The 25,846-nt window shown below is 41.0% G+C and overlaps 2 protein-coding genes across 4 annotated transcripts; both read right to left on the bottom strand.

Annotated features, from left to right (window-relative positions):
- Positions 1-5,354: 5,354 nt before the first annotated feature.
- On the bottom strand, positions 5,355-16,961 carry LOC103706973 (tetraspanin-18). Of its 2 annotated transcripts, none has more exons than XM_008791271.6 (6): positions 16,433-16,961; positions 15,943-16,042; positions 11,778-11,858; positions 11,565-11,669; positions 10,641-10,835; positions 5,355-5,695 (listed from the first exon to the last, which is right to left on the bottom strand). In XM_008791271.6, exons 1-6 carry the CDS (start codon positions 16,594-16,596, stop codon positions 5,669-5,671), a joined length of 672 nt encoding a protein of 223 aa, XP_008789493.3. In that variant the 5' UTR covers positions 16,597-16,961; the 3' UTR covers positions 5,355-5,668. The 2 variants fall into 2 exon arrangements, with proteins under 2 accessions (XP_008789493.3, XP_008789494.3); XM_008791272.6 differs by lacking the exon at positions 5,355-5,695 and adding an exon at positions 10,186-10,565.
- An 84-nt stretch (positions 16,962-17,045) lies between these two features.
- On the bottom strand, positions 17,046-25,761 carry LOC103707024 (uncharacterized). 2 transcript variants are annotated; one of them, XM_089925930.1, is made up of 9 exons: positions 25,653-25,761; positions 24,293-24,377; positions 23,765-24,194; positions 22,632-22,730; positions 22,442-22,513; positions 22,299-22,364; positions 21,303-21,734; positions 20,894-20,958; positions 17,046-19,884 (listed from the first exon to the last, which is right to left on the bottom strand). In XM_089925930.1, the coding sequence occupies exons 2-8, from the start codon at positions 24,370-24,372 to the stop codon at positions 20,917-20,919; spliced, it is 1,221 nt and encodes a 406-aa protein (XP_089782056.1). In that variant the 5' UTR covers positions 24,373-24,377; positions 25,653-25,761; the 3' UTR covers positions 17,046-19,884; positions 20,894-20,916. The 2 variants fall into 2 exon arrangements, with proteins under 2 accessions (XP_089782056.1, XP_008789575.4); XM_008791353.6 differs by lacking the exon at positions 25,653-25,761 and having other exon boundaries at positions 24,293-24,425.
- Between the last annotated feature and the right edge of the window lie 85 nt (positions 25,762-25,846).

Here is a 25,846-nt window from a genome sequence, read left to right as displayed (position 1 = left end):
CCTGTCCAAGTTGACACATATACATTGTTTATATTAAGGTCTCTCTTTTTTTTTTTTTTCAAGAGTCCACATCATACAGGTGCTGCCAAGTTTTCCACTCGGATTTCTTTTTCTCGGTTTCACCAACTGATACGGTATTCCTTTGCTTGTGAAATATATGCTCAAGATGGATATCCCAAGTTTCTCAGCCAACTATTGCTTGATAAGAGATAGTTTGGAAGGTGATCCAAAACAAGTAGATGCCAAGAACTCAAGCAGAAAATATGTCATGTGTCCTGGGCGTGATTAAAAAATAGAAAAAGAAAAAAAAAAAGAAGATCAGGTCTTGTTCCGTGGGTGGTGCTTGCCACTGATGAAGACCAGCAACAGTCCAATATGCCTCTTGAAGAATAACATAAGCGAGCTTTTTCCCTTAATCTGACAGCATTTGTGGAGGGGATCAAGAGGGGATACGTTTTTAAAATTGACAAGGTGAGTTAGAAGTGGAACTACAGGAATCTAGGCTCGGGTGACCCAAGCTGACATTCCTGGGAATAAGGATAAACTTGTCTTTGCAATGCTTTTAAGATTTGGTGGCATGCTGGTATCATAATGGTGCATGCCATCGTGTACAGATCCGTCATTAGAATAGTATTTTTGCGTGCTTCGTCCCCGAGATGAAGATTGGGTGTTGGAGCCACAGTTTTATCCTGTTCCTTGGCATGTGAATTTTGGGGATAGATGCGTCCAGTGGATTATAAAATAAAGTTATAGATGTGTCCGAAGATGCTTTATAGATTCCCCAACTTGGTTTCGTGATATCAAGCACAAGCCTACGCGTAGCAGCGATGCAAAGCTGTCTCCATCTGGCCCATATGTGGTGAGGTTCCCTTCTTCTTCTTCTTCTTCTTCTTCTTCTTCTTTTTCTTTTTTTTTTTTTTTTCTCTCTATATCAAAACGGTATTTCATTCATATACCTCTAACGTGAGTACAGCCAGACATATCAAAGAAAAGTAAACAAAATAAGGCGTGTGGAATGCCATCTAAACTAGACCAAAAGACCTCCCCAGTGTGCCGGGCAACATAAGAGGCGACCCAATCTGCTGCACTGTTCGCCTCTCGGTAAGCATGGGCAACCTGACAGGAGATCAGCTCCTGCACCAAACTTCGAGTGTCCCGTATAAGAGGGTGGTCATCACCATATATGTCCACACCACGCATCCAGTCAATCACCGTAGAACAGACACCCTCGAGAACGAGTCTCTCAGCCCCCAGGACTCGTCTCGCAAACCAAACACCCTCCCAAGCAGCCTGCAGCTCAGCTCCCACCGCCGAACCGCCGAGAGTGCTCCGTCCCCCAGCAGCAATAAAAGTGCCCCGGTGATCCCTGATAACAAAACCCACGCCTCCAGAGGCGCCATCCTCCGCCATACCACCATCGAAATTCACCTTAAGATAACCAGAGGGTGGGGGTACCCAAGAGAAGAAACTGAACCTGGACGCTGAAACAGTAGTACAGGTACCCCAGATATCCCTAGTTCTCCCAGGTGGTGCCGACGTGGTCATCATAGATATCTCAGCTGCCTGCCTCAGAGCTCTCTCCATCACAGCTCGTGGGGTCGACCGCCCACCCTCGAATAGACGGTCATTCCTGGCTAGCCATATGTGATAGGCTAGGTACGCCACAATAGAACCTGTCTCAGCATCACTCGGCCTCCGAATAGACTCACTCAGGAACCGAAGCATGTCCTCCACCGACTCCCATATAGGCGGCAGTAGTGCCGAGGCCAATCTCCAACACTGCACAGCTGTAGGACATCGAAGAAGAACATGGCCGACCGTCTCCTCGGCATCCAGACATACCTCGCAGAGTGAACCCATCCTCATCCCCCGCCGGGCCAATACACTCCTGGTCGGAAGGCATCCCCAGGCTACCTTCCAAAGAAAAAGCGCCACCCGAGGATGCACCCTCATCCTCCAAATCCATCCACCATCAATCCGTCTCTCCGGCTCCCTCCTAGTCCACGCATGAATATCCCTGGCTCGTACGCGCGATCGGCCTGTCGGTAACCAGATCAGTCTATCAGACTCCGCCCGGGACGGAATCGGTAATGCCAGAATCCTCTCCACCAGCTGCTCCCCAAAGGTCTCCCGGATGAAAACCTCATCCCAGCTCCCCTCCCCCGGTACTAGCAGATCTCCAACACGACGTCCCAACAGCCTGCTCGTATCCACCATGGCCAGTAGCCTGGTGATCGGTAGCTCAGTCACCCAGCTATCCTCAAGAACATCCACCGACATACCATCCCCGATGGCCCACCGGATGGCCGGGAGCACTGACGAAGCCCTAGCACTGATCTCCCTCCAGATAGGGGAGTGGAGCCGCCCCGCCCTAATACCAACCGTCAATGCCCCGTACTTAGCCCTCATCAGTGAGGACCATAAACTCTCAGGCTCCAACATGAGACTAGCTGCCAGCCGCAAAGCCGATGCCTCCCGTCGCGAAACCAGTGACGGCACTCCCGAGCCGCCAAATCTGACCGACTGACAGACCACCTCCCAAGCTACTAGATGTACTCTGCCTCTATCACCACGCCTCCCCCATATAAAGTCCCTGATAAGCCGCTCAACTGATCTCAGAGAGGCTACGTGAGGGACAGTGTGGGAAACAAGGTATATCGGAATGGCACTAAGAACTGACCATGCCAATGTGACTCTGCCCATCATGGATAGTGAATGCATCTGCCACCCCTCCAGTCTGTGTCTGATGCTATGCTCAAGAGAGATGGTATCTCCACTACGCATACGCCGCCCAAGAATCGGCACACCCAGATATGTCAAGGTACCCACCTGCTCACCCACTCCCAGGGTCTCCATGATTCCGGCCTTTATCTGAACCTTGGTCTTCGGACTGAAAAGGATAGAGGATTTGTTCACGTTGATCCGTTGACCAGAAGCCGAGCAGTAGGCTAAGAGGATCCTCCGAATCACATGGGCATTCTGCCTGGTCGCCCTAGCCAACAGCAAGCAATCATCTGCAAAAAGTAGATGGGAAATCGGCGCAGCCCCCTGCACTGGCCTATAAACCTCCAGAGTCTGTGTACCCACTGCAGCTCGGAGAGCTCTGGATAGTGCATCTGCACAGATAATGAAGAGCAAGGGAGACAACGGACACCCCTGGCGAAGTCTAACAGATATATGAAAGAAAGGAGAGGGTGTGCCATTTACCAGAATGGAGAAGGAGGGCCCCATCACACAGCCCATGACCCACCTGATCCACACCTCATGGAAGCCAAAACTCTGTAAGGAATGTCGAAGGAACTCCCAGCACATCCTATCGTATGCCCTCTCCATATCAAGCTTGACCCCCATAAGACAGCGCCGCACAGGAGCCTTCACCAGATCAAACATGAACTCCTGGGCAATTAGGACATTATCTGAAATGTTCCTCCCCCTATGAAAGCACCTGCTCTGGACAGATAATTCTGGGTAAAATCCCTCTCAGTCTAATTGCCAAGATCTTTGCCGTAATCTTATATAAGGTAGAACATAGACTGATCGGCCTAAAGTGTCCAGGCTCAGTAGCATCCTGGCGCTTGGGGATGAGGTTCCTTTGGTTTTACCTGCTCGTCTCTTCTCTGAAGGTAACTCGGCGCGCAATCATTAGGTACACCGCTCGGATGGTCCGACTCACTCGTCAAAATGGGACACACCAACAGGGAGAGGGATAGGGTCCGACTCACTCATCAAAATGGGAGACACCAAGGGGGTAACGGATGGGTCCGGAATCCGGATGGGATAGGCTTGTCCAGCTATATAATCCGATAGACCTTTAGAAATCGTGGCTTTGACAGTACATCGCATTTAGTGTTCACCACTTGGATGGTCCGACTCGCTCGTCCAAATGGGAGACACAAACTCACTCGTCAAAATGGGCGAGGGCCGGGGTCCGACTCACTCATCAAAATGAGAGACACCAAGAGGGAGAGGGATGGGATAGGCTCGTTCTGGCATCTAATCCGATAGACCTTTAGAATCGTGGCTTTTGACAGTACATCGCATTTATTGTTCGGCAATGCTGTGTCATGTTCATAGCGTGCATCTGGTCCTGCACCTCCGCTCCCTCGGTTTGTGTTCCACCATTTATGCAGCTGACTTCCACGTTGACAGCCAACCGTTGTCCATCCTTGCTCGTTCACCTGTGGAGCTAATATTGCCAGATTATACATGGTTTGGAGCACGTCTTTTGATCAAAATGGATCATTGTGATTTGCGGACCCGCCGCTGACACCATGGATCTCTCTCTATTTGCATGCTGTAGCTCCCCATACCGATTTAGTTTAATTGGAATCAGCAAAACCCTTGTATCATAACCATGCATTTGGCATTTTAGTAAGGAATAGTTTCATAGGGGAGTTCATACCTAGAATACATAAGCTAAACGCAGTTTCAGAAGTAGTCAATAAATTATCGTCAACCTGCAGAGTTCTCTTCAATCATCTATTTCAATATCACCAAGCTACTCAGATAAAAATTCTTATGGCACTTCAAAAGTGAAAGCTAAGCTTCGATCAGAACCTACCTCCCTACCTACCACATGACACTTTGGAGCCTCATTCTCAAACTCCAATGAAGACCAACAATCCACCGAAGATGTTTTCAAAATAACTGAAAATAGACCCGCAATGTGGAATGATACACGAAACCAGCCAAATATGAACATATATAAAAAAAAAAAAGATAACTTGCCTCCCTATGGAAGACTTGACTAAAAACGTAAAGACGTATGAAGCCAGTCAGAACAGAGAAGGATGAGAAAACAACCATCACCTCCACAACTAAGAAGTTATTTTGTCATATATTTGAGGAATAGATGATAGATGCCATGAGTCATTGATAAGATTGTGCTTACTTGATATTCAGTCACAATTACTCTGGGTGGGACCCTACAAAAGAGAAAAGGAATATTACCAAGAAATATTTCACTAAGTTCAGCATGTGTACCATACATACACCTGGCTTTTTCCTGTGACTAACTATGAAAGGACTTGGCAAACACCAAATACGCAAGGCGCAATACCACAGAGATCTACCCTCCACCAGAACATCCACAGGCTGGTAGCATAAAACTTACTGGAGAACATAGAAACCAGGTCTATGATTTATCCGCACGAAAAGCATGCTGTTAACTGCAACGAAATCTCTAATTCTGTTCAAGTGGTATCTGTTAGGAGACAAGGGAGATTTTCAAAGGGGTCCCTGCAACAACCCCAGCATCCATGGTCCCAGAGACAGGCCAGCCACATTTCCCTGCCCCACAGAAATTATTCTGGAGGCCTATGTCAAATGCAGAACTCTCGACAGCCCCATCGATGTTCAGAAAACATATCATGTGATACCAACCAACCGAAAGGTCCCAACCACACCCCGGACATTAATATATGAGCATTTAACAGCACGACAAAATACAGCATGATACTTACAGCCCCGCGGAAGACAACAGCCCCAGATACCACCCCCAGCTATACAGAGAATGGTTTTATTACAAGGGATCAAACGGTTGTACCTACAAAAGATGCCTGCAAACACTGATGGGTTTGTATTCAACGCTTACAAGATGGAGCATCGCCTTCCACTGTCACTGTTGCAATTTGCAGATACTGATGTCTTTTCGATCTATGCCACTGTATCAGAACTTGCTCTGGTTCAAGCCATACTGCAAAAAGAAAGGGTGCATCAGATGAACTAAATAAAGAAATATAGCTTCACCATGTGAATTTGTTACGTGCGAAAAGGAATAAATGTTGCAATAACGGCCATGTGGCAACACCATTAAAGAATATGACGAGAACAGGGTCCTTTGGGCATCTCACAAAAACCGTTTGCACTTCCATTTTTCATTAAATCGCCAACAGATTGGAACACTAGCCGTGATTACAATGTTCGCGGGCCCTAATCAGACTCCACAAGACACAATTCAATGGCTTTCCCCTTTTCCAATGGCATAGAAGCTTATAATTATGGCACTATTTGAAATGCAAGAAACTACCGAACAAGATTCGCCGTACCGGTACCAAACCTCGTACCGGTGCCGCACTAGTAGCTGCAAACATGCTACTTCAGCTCTTTTCACCTTAGATGGCCCGACACACAGCTCTATGCTTAGCATACCGAGTATCGGTACGATACAGTATGCGGTATGCCAGGCATACCGACACTGGCGTACCGATACCGTATCGGTACCAACCAGTATAGCATACCATGCTACCAAACATGTTAGATTGGAGTTGAAGCTCAATTATGCTAAAAGGTTTAACCTAGGATCTGTGCTAAAGCCACATGCTTGTGCAAGTGAAGAACATGGCAAATACATACAGCTTCCCAAAACGATGAGTGGACCCCATAGTTTATTGGGTGGGACCAATAGAATAAGGGCAACTGTGGAGGTACATGATGTGAGACCCAACCTCATTGGGCTGGCCTGTTGGCTCGGCCCAGCTTTTGAACGCGGTCCGAAGGCCCATCTAAACAAGAACCAGGGCAGAGCCCCGGTGGAGCACGGCGAAGGAGGATGAGTCCTCCTCCTTGGACTCTATCAGAGACTAGGGTTTCCTAGTCTTCGATCTATTGAAGCTCCTCCCCATCCCTTCAGATCGGAGCTTTTCGCCGGAGATTTCGTCATTTTTTTCCTCCGAACACCAATTGTCGTTCACGCCGCCGCCGCCATGCGCCACCGAAAAGCCAGATAAGAACCCAAAAATCTTTGGATAACTCTTGTTTACCCTCCTCCGTGACCCTTGGAAGCCTGATTTCGGTTGGTGATCGCCGGAATTTGGCCAAGAAGGGCAAAGTCTCTGTTTCCCTTGTTTTCGAAAAACAAGTTTTTTTTTCTTCCGATTTCGGCTAGTTCCGGCGCTGGTTCTTGCCTTCGAGGTCTTTTCCTCCAATCCCTCCGCAGTGGCAGGAGACCATGATCGGAGCTCCGGCCATTACGATGCTCGCGGTTAAAGAAGTCGGAACCCCTATTTTGGTGGATTTGGTATTGTCGGCCGCTAGTCGCCGCCAGCCACTTGCTGGCCAGCCGTGAGTCCCTTTGACTTGAGGCACCACCACAGCCACCCTCTCCCTCTCCCTTCTTCCCTTGGCTAGAGAGAGAGAGAGAGAGACCTTATTCTCTCTTCCTCTCTCCTTTCTCTCTTTTTCCCACCTCTCTCTTATTCTTCCTCTTATTTCTCTCTACAAACTTTCTCTCTTGATTCATGGCCAGACATGTTAATTGATTTAGGTTGACCGTGCCATTGACAAATAAACCAAAACCCCTAATTGAACTCGGACTGAGATTCTCTCTTATTGGACTCTCTCTACGGGACTTTCTCTTCCTACGAGATTTCCTACGGAATTTTCTTTCTGTATGGAACTTTCTCTCTCTAGACAGGCTTAAGGATTTTAGTGCTTTACGCTCCTTGTTGCTCGGCTTCAAGTTGACCTAATTGAACTCGGACTGAGATTCTCTCTTATTGGACTCTCTCTACGGGACTTTCTCTTCCTACGAGATTTCCTACGGAATTTTCTTTCTGTATGGAACTTTCTCTCTCTAGACAGGCTTAAGGATTTTAGTGCTTTACTCTCCTTGTTGCTCGGCTTCAAGTTGACCTAGTTTGGAGACCCTAAACTGCTCCGGTACTCGAGCTATAGACCGACCCATCATTTCAGCCCCAGCTAGATCTTTTAAAATTTAACCACTTTTGATCTTCACCAGTTAAATTCTCCTAGTCCAGACCGAACTGGAGAGCCAGGCACTATTACCTGACCGACCAGGTTGACTGTGCCATTAACAAACAAACCGACCCCTGACTGAACTCGGACTAAGATTCTCTCCCTTGCTGGACCTCTCTCTATGGGACTCTCCCTATAGGACTTTCTTCCTCTACGGAACTTTCTCTCTCTAGACATGCTTAGGGATTTTAGTGCTTTGTTCTCCTTATTGCTCGGATCCAAGTTGACCTAGTTTGGAGACATTGAATCCTCCTGGTACCCGGGCGGTAGACCGGCCCATTACATCGGCCCCAGCTAGATCTTTTAAAATTTGACTACTTTTGATCTTCACCTGACCGGTTAAATTCTCCTTGCCCGGACCGACCTAGGCAATCGGGTACTGTCATCTGACTGATCTAATTTGAGGTCATTCTCCAGTAGTGTTTAATTTTGACTCCGCTTGACTCCTGAAATGATGATGAATTTAATGATGTTTTAATTATATTAAAATAGGTACTTCTGACCCATCTAACTAAAGTGGAACTTTAAAGTGATAAGAGATAAGTAACCTAATGCTTCAAAGTATATTTTCCAAAATTTTAGTAAAATAATAATTAGTTGATTAAATCATAATTATGATATATGTTCTATACTTAGTTAAACGGATCAGGCATGTTAATGTTATGATTATTTTAAAATATGTTATGTGCTATGTTATGAAATCTGAAAAATGTGACTGAGCAAATTATGAAAAATCTGTTTTATAAGTATGCATTCTCAGCACAACTATGATATGATATGGCCCCACCAATAACAATTATTCGTTGGCCCTATCGACTTGTAATTTGTGAGAAACTAATTTCAACACCACACCATCGATAATTAGAATAGTGGTATTTGGATACCGTGCCACCCGTGGTTGATAATAGTGGTTTTTGGCACTTTGTGTATTCTAATCATGCCACTGGGTTATATGGCCAAAGCTTGATATCGAGTTTCCGGCATTTCTTTATGAAAACAATAGTATATTAAAAAAAATGCATTATTCGAGAAATGATTTATTTTTCAGTCAATATTTTGTGCTTTTAACTAATTATTTGGCATGTTTTGACCCCACTTCGGAGTATTATGTTGGTTACTGGGCTAGTGTAGCTCATTATTATGTTTGCTCTGCTTTTCAGATTTGGATATATGATTGCTCGAGACTTGGAGAGTGCGCTAGTTCTTTTGAAGATACTTTCAGTTATTGAAGTTTTAGTCAGACTAGCTAGAATAAATTATTTGATTCATATTAATAGTTAGGAAATGTTGACTTATATCACTATGGAACTATTGTAAGAATCATTTGGATAAGTTCTTGATGGAAAAAAAAAAGAAATTATTATTGCTTTGATATGATTTACAGCCATGCAGGCTTGTATGGTCCATACATGCATGCAGCGTTTGTTACGCTCTGGGTTCAGACATGACACATGACACGTGCAAGAGTTTTCACTTAAATACTCAAGTCGGTTCAACATGCCTGTTAATGGAATGATCAAACAAAAGATGGCTGAAAGGCAGAAAAATAAGAGTGTAAAAACCTTTCATACAGTAACCAAATTACTTGGTTATAGTTGGTGATCCTTCATTTTGACAAGGGCAGTCTAGTCACACCCATCTGAGGTTTGAAAAGGGCTTTGACCATAACAAAGACATGCTCCAGATTTTTGCAGGTTAAATTCTCACCTCAATTTGTTTGTAGCTTAAAGTAAATTTTTACCAAGAACAAAAATCAGTGTCTGCCAACTGTCAATAGCACTTTTGCTATGCTGAGTCATAACCTTCCTGACCAACAATCGTTAGAAATTTTAAGAATTAAAAGAAAAAAAATTCCTGCAAAGTCCTCCTAAATGTGAAGTCTTAAACCAACTGCCACTAGCAATTTTGAGCTTTACGTGTAACTTAAGAACTAATAGATTACTACTTAACAGCCATGTCAAATCAAAACAGAAACAATGAGAGCGGTAAATAGGATTAAATGCACCAGTCACATTGCTTACGCAATAGGCAACTTATCAATGTAAATCTGTGACAGGCTATCTGCCATCTTATTTAACAGGAAATTAGACTCATACAAACTGCCTGGTATACAGGAACTTGACTTCACAAAGTCTATTTTTTTACAATTATAGAAGCAGCATGAGATCTCAATGGAGTATCTGAAGGCAGCACTGCTTTAATTTCCATAGAACCATGTTTATGATCCATATACAAGTCAGATCTTAGAGTGACAGATTCATGCTCTAATTTTGTACTATCTCCTAAAATGAGATGTCTAGTCCAACTTTTTTTTCAAGGCTGAGGACCGCTCAATTTGAACTCAAAAGGTTTTTCTTTTTGGTGGGGGGGGGGGGGGGGGGGGGGGGGGGGGGGGGGGGGGGGGCCATAGAACAGCAGCGCATAGGAAGATTGAAAGCAAGAGCAAATCATTTAAAGTATACAGAATGGTAAGGAAACTAATCCCATCAACCAACGATTGGCTAAATGGAACCTACTCTGTCATTGATCCTAGCAGATCAGACCTTACAAAATAGGAACTGCCAACAAATTATCTATCAGTATGCTATCCAAGTCATTTTTTATTTCCTTCTTTTTCATTCATCTCAGATCATTCCTCACCAGGGCTGTATCTGGCAGTGCCGCATATGTGCCAACCATTTCAGTCGTCCTTTGTCACTTGTGCTCTATTGGTGCTACTTCCAATGCTTCTCTAATCTACTGAAATTGAACACTTACTAGTCTCTCACAGATCCACCTCAACATCCTCAACCCTTTACTGTTTGCAGACCCTTTTAACCATCCAACATAATTAGGAGAATGCTAGACAAACAAGGAAAAATCTTTAATCTAAAACAATGAAGTACCTTCTGTCTCATTTGTGAACTCCAGAAGTCTGAGTGAAACCCTTTGCCGTCAACAGAGGTTGTAGGATAAGACGGGCCACCTTGTGCATTTAAAAGTGGCCTCGTTGAAACTATGAGATCTTCATCACTATCGTAGTCTACTCTTCTAGCAGGAACCGTGGCTCTTAAAATCACTGCCAAAAGAAGGGAGAGTGCCTGCACATAGAACAGAAAGGACATGTAACAAAATGTAAAACTTGCTGACAATATTTTTGGCATTTTTACTCAATTGCTCCCTTTCTGCAGCAAGTTCTTAAGCACTAATACATTAACATAGACATTTAAGAGCATGAAAAAGTGGATACAAGCTCAGATGGTGCAACTAAATGCATGTTAATTAAATTACAAATAAAATTTGAAAGTCTTGTCTTTTACACATGCATGTATCCCTAAATTACAAATAAAATTTGAAAGCCTTGTCTTTTGTGCATGCATGTCTCCCTGTCTGCATGCTTGCATGGTAGCACACACTATTTTTGTGTGTATCGTCTACCTACGTTTGCATGGATGTGCACGTGCATGCATTCATGCATGCATATTCTGAGCATGCATTACATGTGCATGTATGTATGTCTCAACCAAAAGTCAAAACTAGATTACTTCCCCAATCCCCCCATTAAAACCATTAGAACTAAACTGATATCAAAGCAGAAATTATGGAACCTAGTGGATCTGAGATGAGTTAGCCAAAATTTTGATTGATGACAACAACAACCTCCATAAAATAGTGAACCGGAAAAATTATCTAACAAATTGGTTGTAAAAAACTTTCAGGCATTGCACTAACATCATATGAGCTGGCACTTGACACCAATTGTCCATCAAATGAGATGGAGTACCTATCAACAGTTACAAACATTTTACAGATAAGAAAAAGCTGCATACCTGAATAACAATCACAGTTAGAGCAACCCACTTGCATATATCCATATTCTCTTCTATAAATGCACAAAGGCTTTTCAGTTCTCCAGTAGAGTCATATGGAAGATCCTGCAAAATTAATAAGGCAGCAGAATTCAATTAGCAACACATGGACGCTATAATTCTTTGTCAAATTAAAACTTGTTGTTGTCAAATGTTGAAAGATCAGATATGTACCTCTTCCCAGTGTTTGTCAAACACCAGAACACCCACCAAAGCTGCTTCTAGTAAAATGAGTATAGTAATCAATACTGCAAACTGTGATCCAAGTCAAGGTAAACTAAGATGAAAGTTGAGTTCCAAGTAACAGTGACTTTTAGCAAACACTAACCAAAGACCATTGTATCCAATGAAGGTAATTTCATAACAGCTTTTTTTTTCAACAGGAAAACCATGACTGACACATCAAAAAGCAAGACGAAATGCTGACAGCGACTTTCACAAAACCAAAATAAAAGAAAACATAGAACTTTCTGGTTGTTTATTATAACCATACACAAGCCGAGCCATAACGCCCGGCAAGATTTGCCCCAACCAGCATAGCAGGTGTGACACATTATATTGAGGAAGTTGTACTCTGTCCACAGAATTCTCAACTGGACATTGAAAAACCTGTTTGGCAGTGCAACATGTTTTACATATGCTAGTTACAAGTGACAAGAAGCTGGTCACGTTGTTGTTTCTGATAAGGACAACACAGAGTAGCTGATAGAAGGTGGCACAGTGTAACATAGAGCATGTACCATGCTAAACCAAGATGAGAATTAAGTCAAAATGAATGAGTTGATGAATACAATTTAATTTGTTATGTTACATTATATAAATGAGATTTATATTGGCAGGTTTAACGTGTTTGAACCCATGTGAATCAGGTAACTTGATGCAATCTAATACGGGACCAGCATAGCAAGCCTTCCCGCAAGGTGAAGACAAAAGAATGTAATCAATTTTGTGTCAACATTTGGATGAGAATGAATTGTTTGCATGGCCGTACAGCAGGTCATACAAAGGTTCTGTCAGGGGGAAAAGAAAAACAGCAATCTGTTGATAATTGCTTTCAATTTGAAGAGACTAGATGCATAATATGTGGTGAAATAGCAGATAATATTAGCAAGTGAAGATACGAAAGCAATTAAATAAGGTTATATTTGAAGATGAACCACAAGTTGTGTGCTCGAAAGAATATGGAAAGTGAAGCTGTGTGACTACAAAAAAAACTGATCAGTTCATGAAGAATTAGTACTATGGGTGCAGATTTTTTTTCCAATGAATTGCATAGGTGGTGAGATTTTGTGCACACTGATACTATGTGGTGGGAGAACATACGATGTATATTTTCCAGAATGACATATCAGAACTTACCCCAATGATGAGAAAAGCATGTTCACAATTTAACGTGGCCAATGACATTAATGAATGCCCAGTGGTCAATCATCAAGACAGTCATTTCCCCATGGGGAGTGCATACAATTGTTGCAAGCATATTGTGCACCACCATCCATTAAAAGGTTACATAAAGAACAAACCAACCCAAATTTCACCTTTGTTTCCTTCTTCATTTATCAATTACCTTCCCTAGATCTTGCAAAGCTATATACGTGATTGCTCACAGAAACCTCCTCATTTGGGTGATGAAGCACTTAGGACCAGCACCCCTCTGACTTTCAAAATCCATGCTGCAACCACATTGTGATGATCAGATGCCCACGAAACAAGTCCAATAATTAGAACTCTATCTCAAGTTATTCCATGTCTAAACAAAACCTTGTTCCATCTCTCTTCCTATATCGAACCTATGTGAAAATTTCCGTTCTTTCTAGAAATGCCTCTCTGGCCACATGAAAGAAGAGCAACCACTCAAGCATCCTACTTGTTCTCCTACAGCACCTTCTTCAATACCTTGGTCTTCACAATATCTTCCAGCAGCCTCCAATACCAAGATCTTTCCTAGCTTTAAGATACCTTGACCAGACAGAAGCCCCAGCCAAATCAAATTTCTCTACTCTTGTTCGTAAGAGACCACTTCATATACCCTTAATTTAGCAAAAACCGAAGTTAGAGGCTAAAATTTGACATGCAAACAGGAATGCTACTAAAATAAAGCAACTCCCCCACTTCATATGACAGCATTAAGCTTCTATCCTGATAGCCACCTGTCCTTTTTATCCTTTTGGGTGGCTCGAACCAAAGAGATTTTACATCCCATTAAATCTACAGCTATTTGAGGCCTACAAATGTCCATCCATGTAGCAATATCATAATTTTGTAATGACTAACGTTCAAGCCTATCACTCTTCATAAAAATTTCAAGCAAACCTGAGGGGCTGATCTATCCCATCTTTGCTTATAAAAATTGGAATCACGGCATAGAAGGGTATCATTTAAATGAACAATTAAGTCACCAGCTAAGTACACCCAGAACCTTCAAAGGACTCCACACTTTTACTCCTATATGCGCATTAGCTCATTGCTAAGATATCCATTATCTACAAAAACAAGAGTTAAGGTCTGATGATCATAATGTCATTTCACCCATTTGATCATTCACAACTGGAGACCATTTTTCCAAGAAAAAAACTATGTGAAATCTTGATTTACATGTCCAAAGACCTCGTTTATAAGATAAATTCCCCTTCCTTTGCACCGTTTCTCAATGACTGATAACCATCAAAAAAAGTTGTTAGCAATCAATTAACCCTTAACAGAAGCCCATTGGTTCAATGAAGCAAGTGAAACAGTTTCAATAAAATCTACCACAAAGCCCATGAATGGTGCACTCTCCATACAGTAGGTTTACCTGTTATCAAATCTACCTGTTATGTCTCCATACAGTAGGTTAACCTGTCATACAGTAAATTAAGACCATTCAAAGACCATTCAAAGAACATGATAGGTACAAGACCAGGGCTAAGTTCCATATTATCTTGCATTTGTTGCCTCTTTTGCCCCTAGAAAAGGTTTCTTTTTAATGCATTTATTAATTGGATCATGATAGATGCTTCAGTTTGCAGTCAATCAGATTTGATCACCACTTAAATGCTTCCTTATATGAAGTTCTCAAGCTCCTTGCAGACCTCATTCTTATCCTCAAAACATCATTGTATTACAACCTCTATTTGCAACTTCTCCCATTGGGAAAAATTTGGTGTATCTATCAACTTCTTTATATTAAATTGGCCAAAGTTTCTGTCTGATTCCTGTTTCTCTTAAGCCATGGTATATATTCAATTTTTGGCAGATCAGTTTCAAATTTCCCCTCTCAAAGATTGTATCTCATCTCACACATCTCTTCCGACAATCTTAAAATTCTTCTCAAAGCTTTGGTCTAAAATTCAATGGACAAATTAGCGTCGATTACTTTCAAACATGGAACATTTCCATCAATGGGACCTTAATTATCCGAACATTTGTAATTGAATTCTAAATCACTTTAAAAGATCATAAATGAAGCCACTTAAGGAAATATTGGAGCTTTCTTAATTATATGACACATCTCTGCCACATTATCTAAACATGCTTGATCACTCATCACGTTTAATTCTACACTTTTTCCCCAATATCCCACTCAATCTAAAAATAGGTTTTTATTAATGACAAGTGAAAAATAAATCATTTGTGACCATCTACGCGTCATTTCAGAAGTTTTTTTCATGCCACTTTGAGTTCTTCCTTTTTATTCAAATGCTTATCAAGTTTTGTTATTTCTTCTTCTTTGTTTCTTTCAGGAGCTCATAACAATTTCACGTAATTCTACCAGTATCTTTCAAATCCAACTTTCTGTGTTTTTCAAATAAGTCCTTGAATATCAATTATGTGACTATGCTCTTAACTTTATAATAAAATGGAATAAAAAGGATTAAACAGCACTTGTCTATGTAAAATATTTTAAATAAAGAAAGACATGAAAATTAGAAGACTAAAAATTCAATGTAAAAAATGTTAAAATCATTCATCTAGCATCTACCAATAGAAATGATCTGCAAGAAACCATTTATATGACAAGAACATGAAAAGACGAACAATCTTACCGCCTAAGAGGAAAGGGTAAAAGCATAAGTCGCGAAGTATGCTGGCAACATAATCTAACGAAGATTATGGGAAGGGAAAGGCAATGAAAAGCATATGATTCCATCTCAGTAAGTTCCTTCCAAATATATGGTCGAAACAATTACATAATCCAACTTCCAAAATATTCTTAAGTTTTAGCTGATTTTAAGTAGCACCTTTTCGATCCATTGGGCTACACAAGAAGCATCAAGCAAGTATCTTTCTACAGATTCAAGCTGGTTGTGTGAAAATTAAGACTGAGATCAAAAGATACAACAATGAATGTGTAGGATACACAACAGAGGCAGCAACCATTGACAACCCCAGCAGCAACGTGTCCAGTAAAAGCAACCAGACACAGCAGAACCCCGACAGCCATCATAGCGCATATAAACCTGCCCCGCCACCAAAAATCAAGAATCAAGAAACCCACTAAAGAAAGAGCAACTATTCCAAAACAAAATACAAAAGATAGATATACAAAGAACTAAGAAATCAATCGCAAGAACCGAAGTCCCATTCATCAATGAATACTGATGGCTTCTTTTTGCAATCTTGTCATTAAATAAAAAATCTCCCGATTACTCAATCAACAAGGACGGAATAACTAGTCCAAACAAAAAGGTCATAGACAACGAAGAGAAAACAACTTTTTAATCCATCCCCATTCATCAAAATCCCTCTTCTTTTTTTCTTTTTTTTTTTCCTCGAGAGAAATCAATCCCTCAATTAAACATTATAGAATAACAAATCGGATCAAAAAAGTCATGATAGAAGAACGTTACCAAGGAGCCGGGAGGCCTTCGAGATCAAGACCAAGCCCTTGCCGGTTCCAGCTATTTAGCACCCATACCGAATAGATCAAGATCGATACACCGACGAATGTCTGCAAGAAGCTAAAGAACTTGAGGAGGAATGCGAGGCAGCTCCGCCCAAAGCAGGGACGCATCTTTCTCTCCACCCTCAGGAGCAAAAACCCTAGGGCGGAAGCAATCCAAGAACTCGAGAATTCTGCTGCATTACAAGCCCTAAACCTCCGCCCTTTCTTCGGTTTCTTCCTCTTCTTCTGAGGGGAGAGAGAGAGAGAAGGGATGATTGGCGAAGAAATGGGTGCAGGTTGCCGTTTTATGCGAACGAGGCTATAAAAGTCTTTGTCGAAGGGAGACGAGGAAAGGAAACGGTTGGAAGGATGGGAAGAGCCGGATGGCCGGGCAACCGGGGACAGAGAGGAGCCATCATTAAGGGCAGGCGTTTTTGAGTTCCTTTGGAGGTACAATTATTGGAGAATGTCGGTGTGAGGTTGCAAAATGTCTGAGCCCACATTATCTTGGCTGCAATATAGTTTATACAACCTTCGAATTCCGACCCGGGCTGCAAGTTGGATGGGTTGGGTCTTGATCCAGTGAATACGAGTCTTGTTCGCATTGGATTTCGATCTAGGTTTTATATTCAAATTTGATCATTTACTTGATAAGATGGGATCTAATTTTCAAGTGGTAGATGTGGAATTGTGATCTATAATCTGTGGGGCCAATTTAGGGTGAATCAAATTTGGCATGTGTTCGATCTAGATCCTCATAGTCCAGATCCAATTTTCGAGTGGTAGATGTGGAATTGTGATCTATAATCTATGGGGTCAATTTAGGGCTGAATCAAATTTGGCATGTGCTCGATCGAGATCCTCATAGTCCTTGGCATCGCCACTCTCCGCCGTCATGTAGGCACGAACAAATACATGTTTTGTTGTAATGCAACTTTTGCATCCTAAAATGAGAAAAATAATAGATCTCGCCAAATCATGGTTTGCCTTCACTTACTAAGACACGCACACCTCCTTGTACCTTAAAAAACATAGCACACTTCTGAAAATCATTGAGTCATGGATCCATCCAAATGTTTCAAGATTTGCATAGCAAAACTATGTAAATTTCATATATTGCCAAGTGCGACTCCCAAGCGCACATCAGACCTACATATGGCACATCTCTATTTAGATTAGTGCAGCATATCAATGCTGCATAACTCCGTGTCCGGTAAGTAATTTCTATTGGTATGCTGCCCAATAAAAACATCGCAAGCATCTTAATTCTACTTTCATATCACATCAAGAAATTGATGTTTTCTTCTCTTGAATGCTTCAAACCACTCCTATTTTTGTATAATCATTACCATTCATTTCATCCATGGAAGCAACATTTTGGTAATGAGTGATAATACTAGTATATTTAAAAAAATGTTGTGATCATATAAGAACTTTGGCAACTGTTGCTTTCCATCCTTGCTTTGCTCGAAGGGTGTCATGATAAAGGCTAGAAACAATTTAATTGCAACTTTAGTATCCCAATATCATTAGTGTTAGTATCTGGACTAGTCATTTAATCAAGGAGGGCTACCCATTATTTAGATAGTTTATAAAAAATATGCACAGAAATTACTAAAGTTTAATAATGATAAAAGGTTTTCCAGACACCATGAATGGGATTATCTGGAAATCATATCAAGATGTGGAAAGTTATTTGCAGTTGGTCATGAATAATTCGTGAAGTGGTTTTCGTAGCTACTGTTTGGGATCCCAAAAGGCTAATGATATACAATGGATGATTTTCCTCAATTCATTTTTATTGAGTATTATAATTTGATGATCCCAGATTTGGCTGGAGCTTCAATAGTCCTATCAGCTGGAATAAATTTAATTCAGATGGGCACGAATTGGTGTTCGTATTGGGTACGATAATTGGTTGTTCTTGTTTTATGGCTGGCTAGACTTTTATTTTTGTATTTTGTATGGCTTGGGTAAATTTCTTCTACATGATATTAATCTGAATGATATTGTGTGTGTAGGTTTTGCATTTTGGTGTTAATTTGGGTGCTGTTCAAATCAGTTCAAGGTAGAGGAAACTGAATACCACAACCATTTCAAACATACAAATCTATGTTCAACCATATAACATTTCAGGCAGGAGCAAGCCTAGAGGAAGAGGGAGAAGTAGGTACCCATGGAGGCACAAGCATTGTGATTCCTGGTAGTTTTTTTTTTTTTTTTTCCATTTCAACTTTTTATTAATGTGACTGATTGATTCATTTTAGCAATTGAAAAGGACATTACTTATCTAGCTCAATAGCAGTCTAGCTTAATAGCAGACTACAGGTTGTTAAACTTGTTCTCTACACTTGCTGCAGAAAGGTTAAATTTTTGTGAAAGCTTTAGCCTTAGAAATGTCTGCAATTGCACTGTTTTTTTAATATCAATAGGCACTCTTTTATTTGGAAAAATGGTGCAGAATAAACTAGTTTCGTTGCCTTTATAAATTTCTTGGATAGATGTGCTTAAAGTTTACATCCACTTTTGATTAAGGGTTATTACAACCATCTAGTCCTGGCATTCATGAGGCATTGCCAGGCTATCTATATACATCAGTTAGTAATAGTTCAAGAGGAAATTTTACTTACCTACCTTCAAATTAAACTTAAGATAATGTAGGTCAATGAATTTAAGATAGTATGGATGAATCAAACTCTGCTAGGGGACAATGTTTTCCATGATGAAATTGATGGGAAATCTTTAAATTTGTGCATTATCTGAATGAGTTTGAACAAGCTTGTGATGGAGCTGAGCTTGAATAAAGCTTTTATTCGCTTTCGCAAACCCAAAGTATTTCTTAGATTAAAGCTTGAGCTTTAATGAAGTTTGAGCCTACCTTGTTTCCTAACCAATGGAGCATCATGGAGCTGGAGCTAGTTATCGGTTCATTTGCAGCTCTGTTTAAGTCGATCAACGAACTAAAGAAAGAAAGATAAAAATGTCTTAAACAAAGATAGAGAAAAGAAAAAGTTCCTACATACCGGGTCCTGCTAAATTAAAAATTCTTTAATATTTGTTTTTTTTTGTGTTGGAGCTAAAGGCTAGAAAGATGACTGAAGATAAACTAATCTTATCACCGAAATTACACCATGCTCGTGCCCCCCAGGAGGGAGGTATGAGACATATTTTGTAGTACATTTATATATATAGCAGGAAATATATAAAATGAGAAATGAACTTGATATATCTAGGATGGTAGTGCTATCCTCATGTACTCTATGTACCAAGAAGGGTAGTGTTATCCTCACGTATTCGACAAAATTTAGTAGGCATCTCTAGGCAACTCTAGTAGGTTGTGTGCTTCGACACGATCCATTTTCAGGGCTAGTTGATCCGGTGCAGGTGAAAGTCAACATATGGCTCAACATTTTCAACCTACAAGAGCAATGCATATGAAACGTGAGGCTACCATAACAAAGAATACCGGAACTTTTTAGCTCAACTAACACATAGAGACTAAGTGGGCTCAAATTTAGTTCATCTGCCTCATTATGAAATTATTCCAGAAAAAATTTTTGGAAGTAATAATGCCCTTTTGTTTGATCTTTTTTTCAAAGCTTAAAAGATTTCGCTGCCAGATAAAACTCTATATGACAGCCACTACTATCAAAGTCTACCTCAAGTAAACACTTAATTGTAGATGCTATTAATTGGATACTGAGAGGTTTATTAAATAATATAAACAGGATATGGCTAGTTTGCCCCCCTTTGCTTTCTTTCTTCTTCTTTTTTTTTTTTTTTTTTTTGAGAAAATCAGGGTAGGACTAGTTATGGTATAAAACTATAGCTAGGCAGCTGTTTACTGATTATTTTCAAGAACTGTCTTGAGCCCAGTACAAAAACAACTCAAAAGCCATTCTTTGTGCCTGTGTGTATATTGTGTGTTTGTATGTATCATGTTTAACATGTGAAGAAAGACAATTAAGCCTAAGAGGGTTTCAAGTGTCGAAGATGTTGATCAAATAACAATTATTAAATTCATATACAATAATAGAGTACTAATAATATTTGTATCGAAAAAAAAGAGAATACATGTAATATTGTTTATTACTTTATTCATGCATTTTTGTGGAAGCACATCTTTTACTGATTTTTGTTCGATCATAGTTGATCCAAAGAAACTGGTCAGTGAGCTATGATATGTAGAAGATTAAAATAACCTTTTTCTTTGATTCACTAAAGAATCCTACTGATCATAGACATTTGCAAAATCAGGTTTGTGATGCTTGATATGGAGCAAAATGAGAAGTCTAATTACCAAAATGGGTATAATTGGATTGCAAGCAAATCAAACGATAGTATCACTATTCAGAAAGCAAGAATTTTTTTTTTTAAAAGAAAACAAATTAAAGACCTAGCAACATGAAAGGGCATATCACCCTACCGAGTTTGTTACTTTCAGCAGCATTAAATTCCTTTGCTGGTTCCTGGTTCATCCATTACGCAACTCTGCCAAAGAATAACAAGAATCTTTTGATATACAAATATCATAAAGGAAAATGACAATGACAGAGTACAATATTTATAGTGACTTATGAGGAGATTTCAATTACAATTCTCAGATAGTAATCAATCATCACAGATAGCAAATGCAATGGCTGCTAAAAGCCACTGCAGAAAACAATAGTAATAGTACTATTGATTTAGATCTATAAAATGGCATAATTCCAATCAAAGTCGAAACCTTAATTATAACTTCAAATATGAGCAATATACTGCAGAAATATGATGCATGGTACTTCCATTCCATTGGTATGAAGGATAACAACAATGATGAAACATCCCATGGTTACCTGAGATGATCCATTAAGGCGATGAGTGCCAATAAAATGACAATAGGGATCACCAATTTGTGGGATTTGAACCATATTTGTGCTGTGCATGCTGCCTGGGCTCGATGTTGGATTTGGCTGCCAAGGTGCCCGCGCTCTGCTTTGATCAGCCACGGCCATGCCCATATTCGGCGAACCAAAGGACGGCACCAAGGGCCTTGGGCCAAGTTGAGCTGGAGCAGGCCCAGCAAGAGGAACACAAGGCAAGAAAGATCCATAACGAAGCACCGGAAGGCCCAGCCCCCCAGCGCCAATCTGTGGGCCCATTGTCAATGCTGGGCCCGTACCCAAACCCATGCCCATGCCCATGCCCATGCCCATGCCCAAATGCGGCAGGTACGTCTGAACACCTGGAAATATCGCTGGCCCCGCGTTGCATCCCACGGACATCATCTGCAGCAGCAGCTTAACGTTGTAATAGATAAACCTGGGCCCAACTTATGTGTATGAATGGGTTGGGGGTGTATCTTTCTTGAAAAAGAAGGATTCACCTTCCTTCTTCGCATGAATCCACTATTGGATCGTGTCTGTTAGAGATCTGTGCAGGCAGATGAATGATGAAGTTCGAAGCATTTTGAGATAATCCAATGATGGATTCGTGTGAAGTAAAGTGAATCCTTCTTTTGTTCAAAAGTTACAACCCCTATTCTCTGAATGTCATTGTAGAGAAAATTGCTTGTCAGGCTCTCATGCTCGATATAAACATCATAATGTGGCACAATAGTTGGTTGTTAGCATCAACAGCAACAACCTTAATTGAGATTAACTTTACCTGCATGAAATGCTCGATTCGAAGAATACAGCATAGCTGTGGAGTGATTCCAGATAAGCTGGTTTGTTCAAGTTTTGTTAAATGCTTTTGTATGAGCCAGAATAGGGTGATCCTTGCATTCTACTTTAAAGAACATACTCATGGTAAACAGGAATGAAGTATTGATTGATGCAAGATAGATATACCTGGACCTGTAACTGGAGTGATTTCAAGTATTCAATGGCTTCGTCGAGCATCGAAGCTTTGTCAGACTGAAAATTGAAAGAAAAGAAAAGGGATTTAGAGTGGAAGATTATCTGAATGTTGCCGGTTGAGTAGATTAGATTACCTTGTTGCATCTGGGACTGGGAATGAGTTCTTGCAAGGCCTTCATCTTCTCATTTATTCTATCCCGACGCCTCTGCAGTGGTTGCCAGCCATGGCAATGATGTCAGATAATAAGTAGAGATTTGGTGAACAGGAAAAGGAAATGAAAAATAACTAAAAACAAATTGCATGTTTAGTCTAAAGAAGTGTACCCGCTCAGCAAGATTGTGGACCTCTGCAGCACCTGACCTTCTCATGGATGCAGATCTGTGTGTGTCTTTCCCTTTGTCACCAGATTCAAACTCAGCATCCTTTCATTCAAACAAAAAAAAGCAGAAGATATAAATGCCAAGTGGGACAAAGAGAAGTTCAAAAGACATCTGTTTGTTTTGAACAGCCGAAGAAATCAAGCTTCGCCAACTAATATCGGCTTTAGAAGCAAATGCACCAGAATAATCTAGTGATCACTATATGTTTCTTATTCAAACGACAAAGTGTCTCTATATGCTTCATCAACCCTTTACCTGTAGGCGAAATTTACATGCACTCTCTTCAATTGAAAGGCAAAGACCATTCTCTTGTTCCTCCTTCACACTGCTCCCTCAACTCCCATATGTTAGTTCTAGATCACGGGCCTTCTGGCTTGCACAGCTCGGCCCGAAATTTTTCGAGCTTGGGCATTAAAAAAAGGCCCATGGGTCGGGCCTAGGCAAGAAAAACGGCCCGACCAAAAAAATCGAGCCGGGCCTGGTCGGGCCATTTTGGCCCATTTACAGATTCCAAACAAAGAAAAAATCAGGCATGTCGGGTTGGGCCTATCGGATCGGGCCGAGCTAGACGGGTCTAGAACCAGATTTATAAAATCGGATCGGGCCTGGACAAAAATTTAAGCCCGGCAGTCGGGCCGGGCCGAGCCTGGGCATAGCCATCGGGCCTAATTTCTGCTGTAGAGCCCGGCTCGGATTTTGATTAGCTCTAATTAGTTCCAGAAAAAATATTTTGGTGATAATGGTTTGCTTCATTCACCAATAACTATGCTCGAATCTCAATGTATGAAAGGTTTCTAGCATGGTCCACCTCTTAGCCGTTAACTACTATGAAAACAAGAATATGATATATAATATGTCTCGAAGCTTGATGAGCGATAGTTTCATAACTAAAAGCTAGGTTAGTTTTATACTGCTTATATATTTTTGGACCTATGCATCTAAATATTTGGATTTTTTCGTATGAGAGCCCAACCACCAAAATCTCCGCTCTCCTACGTATCGGACGGCTGAGCAAACTCATATATGAAAACCGTACGGAATATCGCTCTGGAAGTGGTGAGTGAGGATGAACTAACCTCGCTCTGGAACTCGGAGTTGTCGCCCTCCCTCGCCTTCCGCTTCCTGCCGTCCCCCGCGTGCGCCTTCGCCGGACCTCTTCTCAGACCCATCACCGCCGCCTGCCCGTCCGCCAGCGTCTCGCTCGATTCCACCACTACCCCCTGCTTCTCCACCGCCAGACCGTGCCCTCGATCGGCCGGAACTTGGCCGCCATCCCCGGCGCCGGCCGCCGGAAGCTCTCTATACAGATCGCCGTCGTCATCCCCGATCTGGTCGTGGAGCCAAGCGGTCATCCCGTCCTCCTCCACGAACAGCTCCCTTGCCGCCGCTTCCACCGCCGCCGATCCGATCTCTGGACGTGGCGGCCTCTTCTGGACCCGATCACCGTGGACTGGGTTGGTCACAGAACCTTTCTGCGACATCAACTCGGGCAGTTCGTCCTCAAGCCTTCAAAAGAATCCAAAAACTTGAGAATCCAATCCAAAGAAACACAAGAAAAAAAAATCCTCGATTTGGAGAGGGGTTAGGAGATGGAGGGGACGGACAGAGCGGGGATTATATGGCGGACGGGATGGTCGTCGTCATGGAGGTCGAAGTCGCCAACGCAGTAGTAGGAATCCAGCATGTCCTCTGGAGACGAAGAAGAGAGGGTGAGAGGGGATGCCAATGGACGAACGTATACGTGGCGTATACATATCCATACACGACGATCACGGGAGTAGTAGTAGAAAAAGGTACAGAGAGGAGAGTTGGATTCGTGTCGGCTTTTTTTCAATTTTTTTTGGATAAATTGGATTTCTTAAACCAATCTAAAATAAATATATCTGTCAGGATCTGCAAATAAAATATTATAAATTTCAGTACAAATATCTGACAAATTTGGTTGGAAAGCAGCATGGAGTCTTATTGTCATACTTTTATTGTTAAATTATTATTACCAGTTGCAGCTCACTCCCTCCTTGAATGAACGGACTTGATTAAAAGAGCAGATCCCCATGGCCCTTCTTCTCTCTCGTTAGATTTGCCGGAATGGCTAAAAACAATGGCCGTTATGACATTATTCTAACGGCTACTATAATCTTTTCTTATTAAAGATGATTATTATTTAAGCATTTAACTAAATTACAATTGTTATAATAAAATAATGATTAATAAATAAAATTTTTATTGTTCGAATTTAAGTATTTTACATTAAAAAGTTGTCTAACTATCATTTTCTTACCACTATCCTACATTTTTCATTACTAAATCAATAATTTATTTCAAAATAAACATAATTCAAGAGTGAAGTACATAAATATTGATGATTATATGTTAGTTGTAATGAAATATTAATTTCGGAATAGATGATTTATATTCGGCTGCTTCAATAATTGAAATCCTAGTTTATCTAGAGTTTGGATAATGCCAATATCTCGAAACAAAAAATACCTTTGAAAATTTCTTATTATTATAGTAGAAATATCAATCTTTATACTACTTATTTGCCAAATTAGCTTGTGCATATAATTCTATTTAAATGAAACATTAGATGTTACAACCGTTGTTATTAGTTTCATAACGATAAATAGAGGACTTATTTTTTGCCAAAATAATTGTTCACTGAATAAAAAGATTAATACATAGCACCAACTATATACATATAAATTCTTTATGTCGACATGATACTAAAAGTTTAGTTCAATTTAAAATAGATGAGCAAGTAGACACCGATCAATCTAATCAAAATGCAAAGCGAACACCATGTCAACAAGAAAAATTTTTGTATGGGTGATTTATATTTTTCAATTAAAATTTTGATAGGGCAGATAATAAAATTGTAAGATAAAATTTTTAATATTTATCATGAAATATGAGGACTACCGTATTGCTCATTCTAACACTGTAAAGGCAGTTAATATTAACCTCACGTTTTTGCCTTGTAAATAATGCATCCTACGCCGTCTCTGTCGTTTCTGTCGCCGTGAGAGGCGAGGATCCCGAAAGTTGCGTGATCTGCTTGCCGACGAGGCCAGGGAAGGGAGGCGTTGTGGGCGCGCGCGTTCGTCAGTCTCGCGCAATGTTGATTGCACGCGAAACTAGGCAGAGCGAATGGGACG

The sequence above is a fragment of the Phoenix dactylifera genome, chromosome 10 (assembly GCF_051530095.1).
Source record: "Phoenix dactylifera cultivar Ajwa chromosome 10, Ajwa_hap1_PhDact_Kaust_v1.1, whole genome shotgun sequence".
In the NCBI taxonomy this organism is placed as follows: Eukaryota; Viridiplantae; Streptophyta; class Magnoliopsida; order Arecales; family Arecaceae; genus Phoenix; species Phoenix dactylifera.
This window is presented reverse-complemented; position numbering and strand designations above follow the sequence as displayed.

Excerpts from the sequence above, each read along its gene's own strand:
- LOC103706973 (XM_008791271.6), bottom strand. The coding sequence starts at position 16,596 with ATGCGTCCCTGCTTTGGGCGGAGCTGCCTCGCATTCCTCCTCAAGTTC. Across the intron at positions 16,043-16,432 it reads GAAGGCCTCCCGGCTCCTTG|GTTTATATGCGCTATGATGG; the intron begins GTAACGTTCTTC and ends GTGGCGGGGCAG. Across the intron at positions 11,859-15,942 it reads ATGGTTGCTGCCTCTGTTGT|TTTGCAGTATTGATTACTAT; the intron begins GTATCCTACACA and ends CTTGGATCACAG.
- LOC103707024 (XM_089925930.1), bottom strand. The coding sequence starts at position 24,372 with ATGCTGGATTCCTACTACTGCGTTGGCGACTTCGACCTCCATGACGAC. Across the intron at positions 22,514-22,631 it reads TCCACAATCTTGCTGAGCGG|AGGCGTCGGGATAGAATAAA; the intron begins GTACACTTCTTT and ends CAACCACTGCAG. Across the intron at positions 22,365-22,441 it reads CCAGTCCCAGATGCAACAAG|TCTGACAAAGCTTCGATGCT; the intron begins GTAATCTAATCT and ends TTCAATTTTCAG.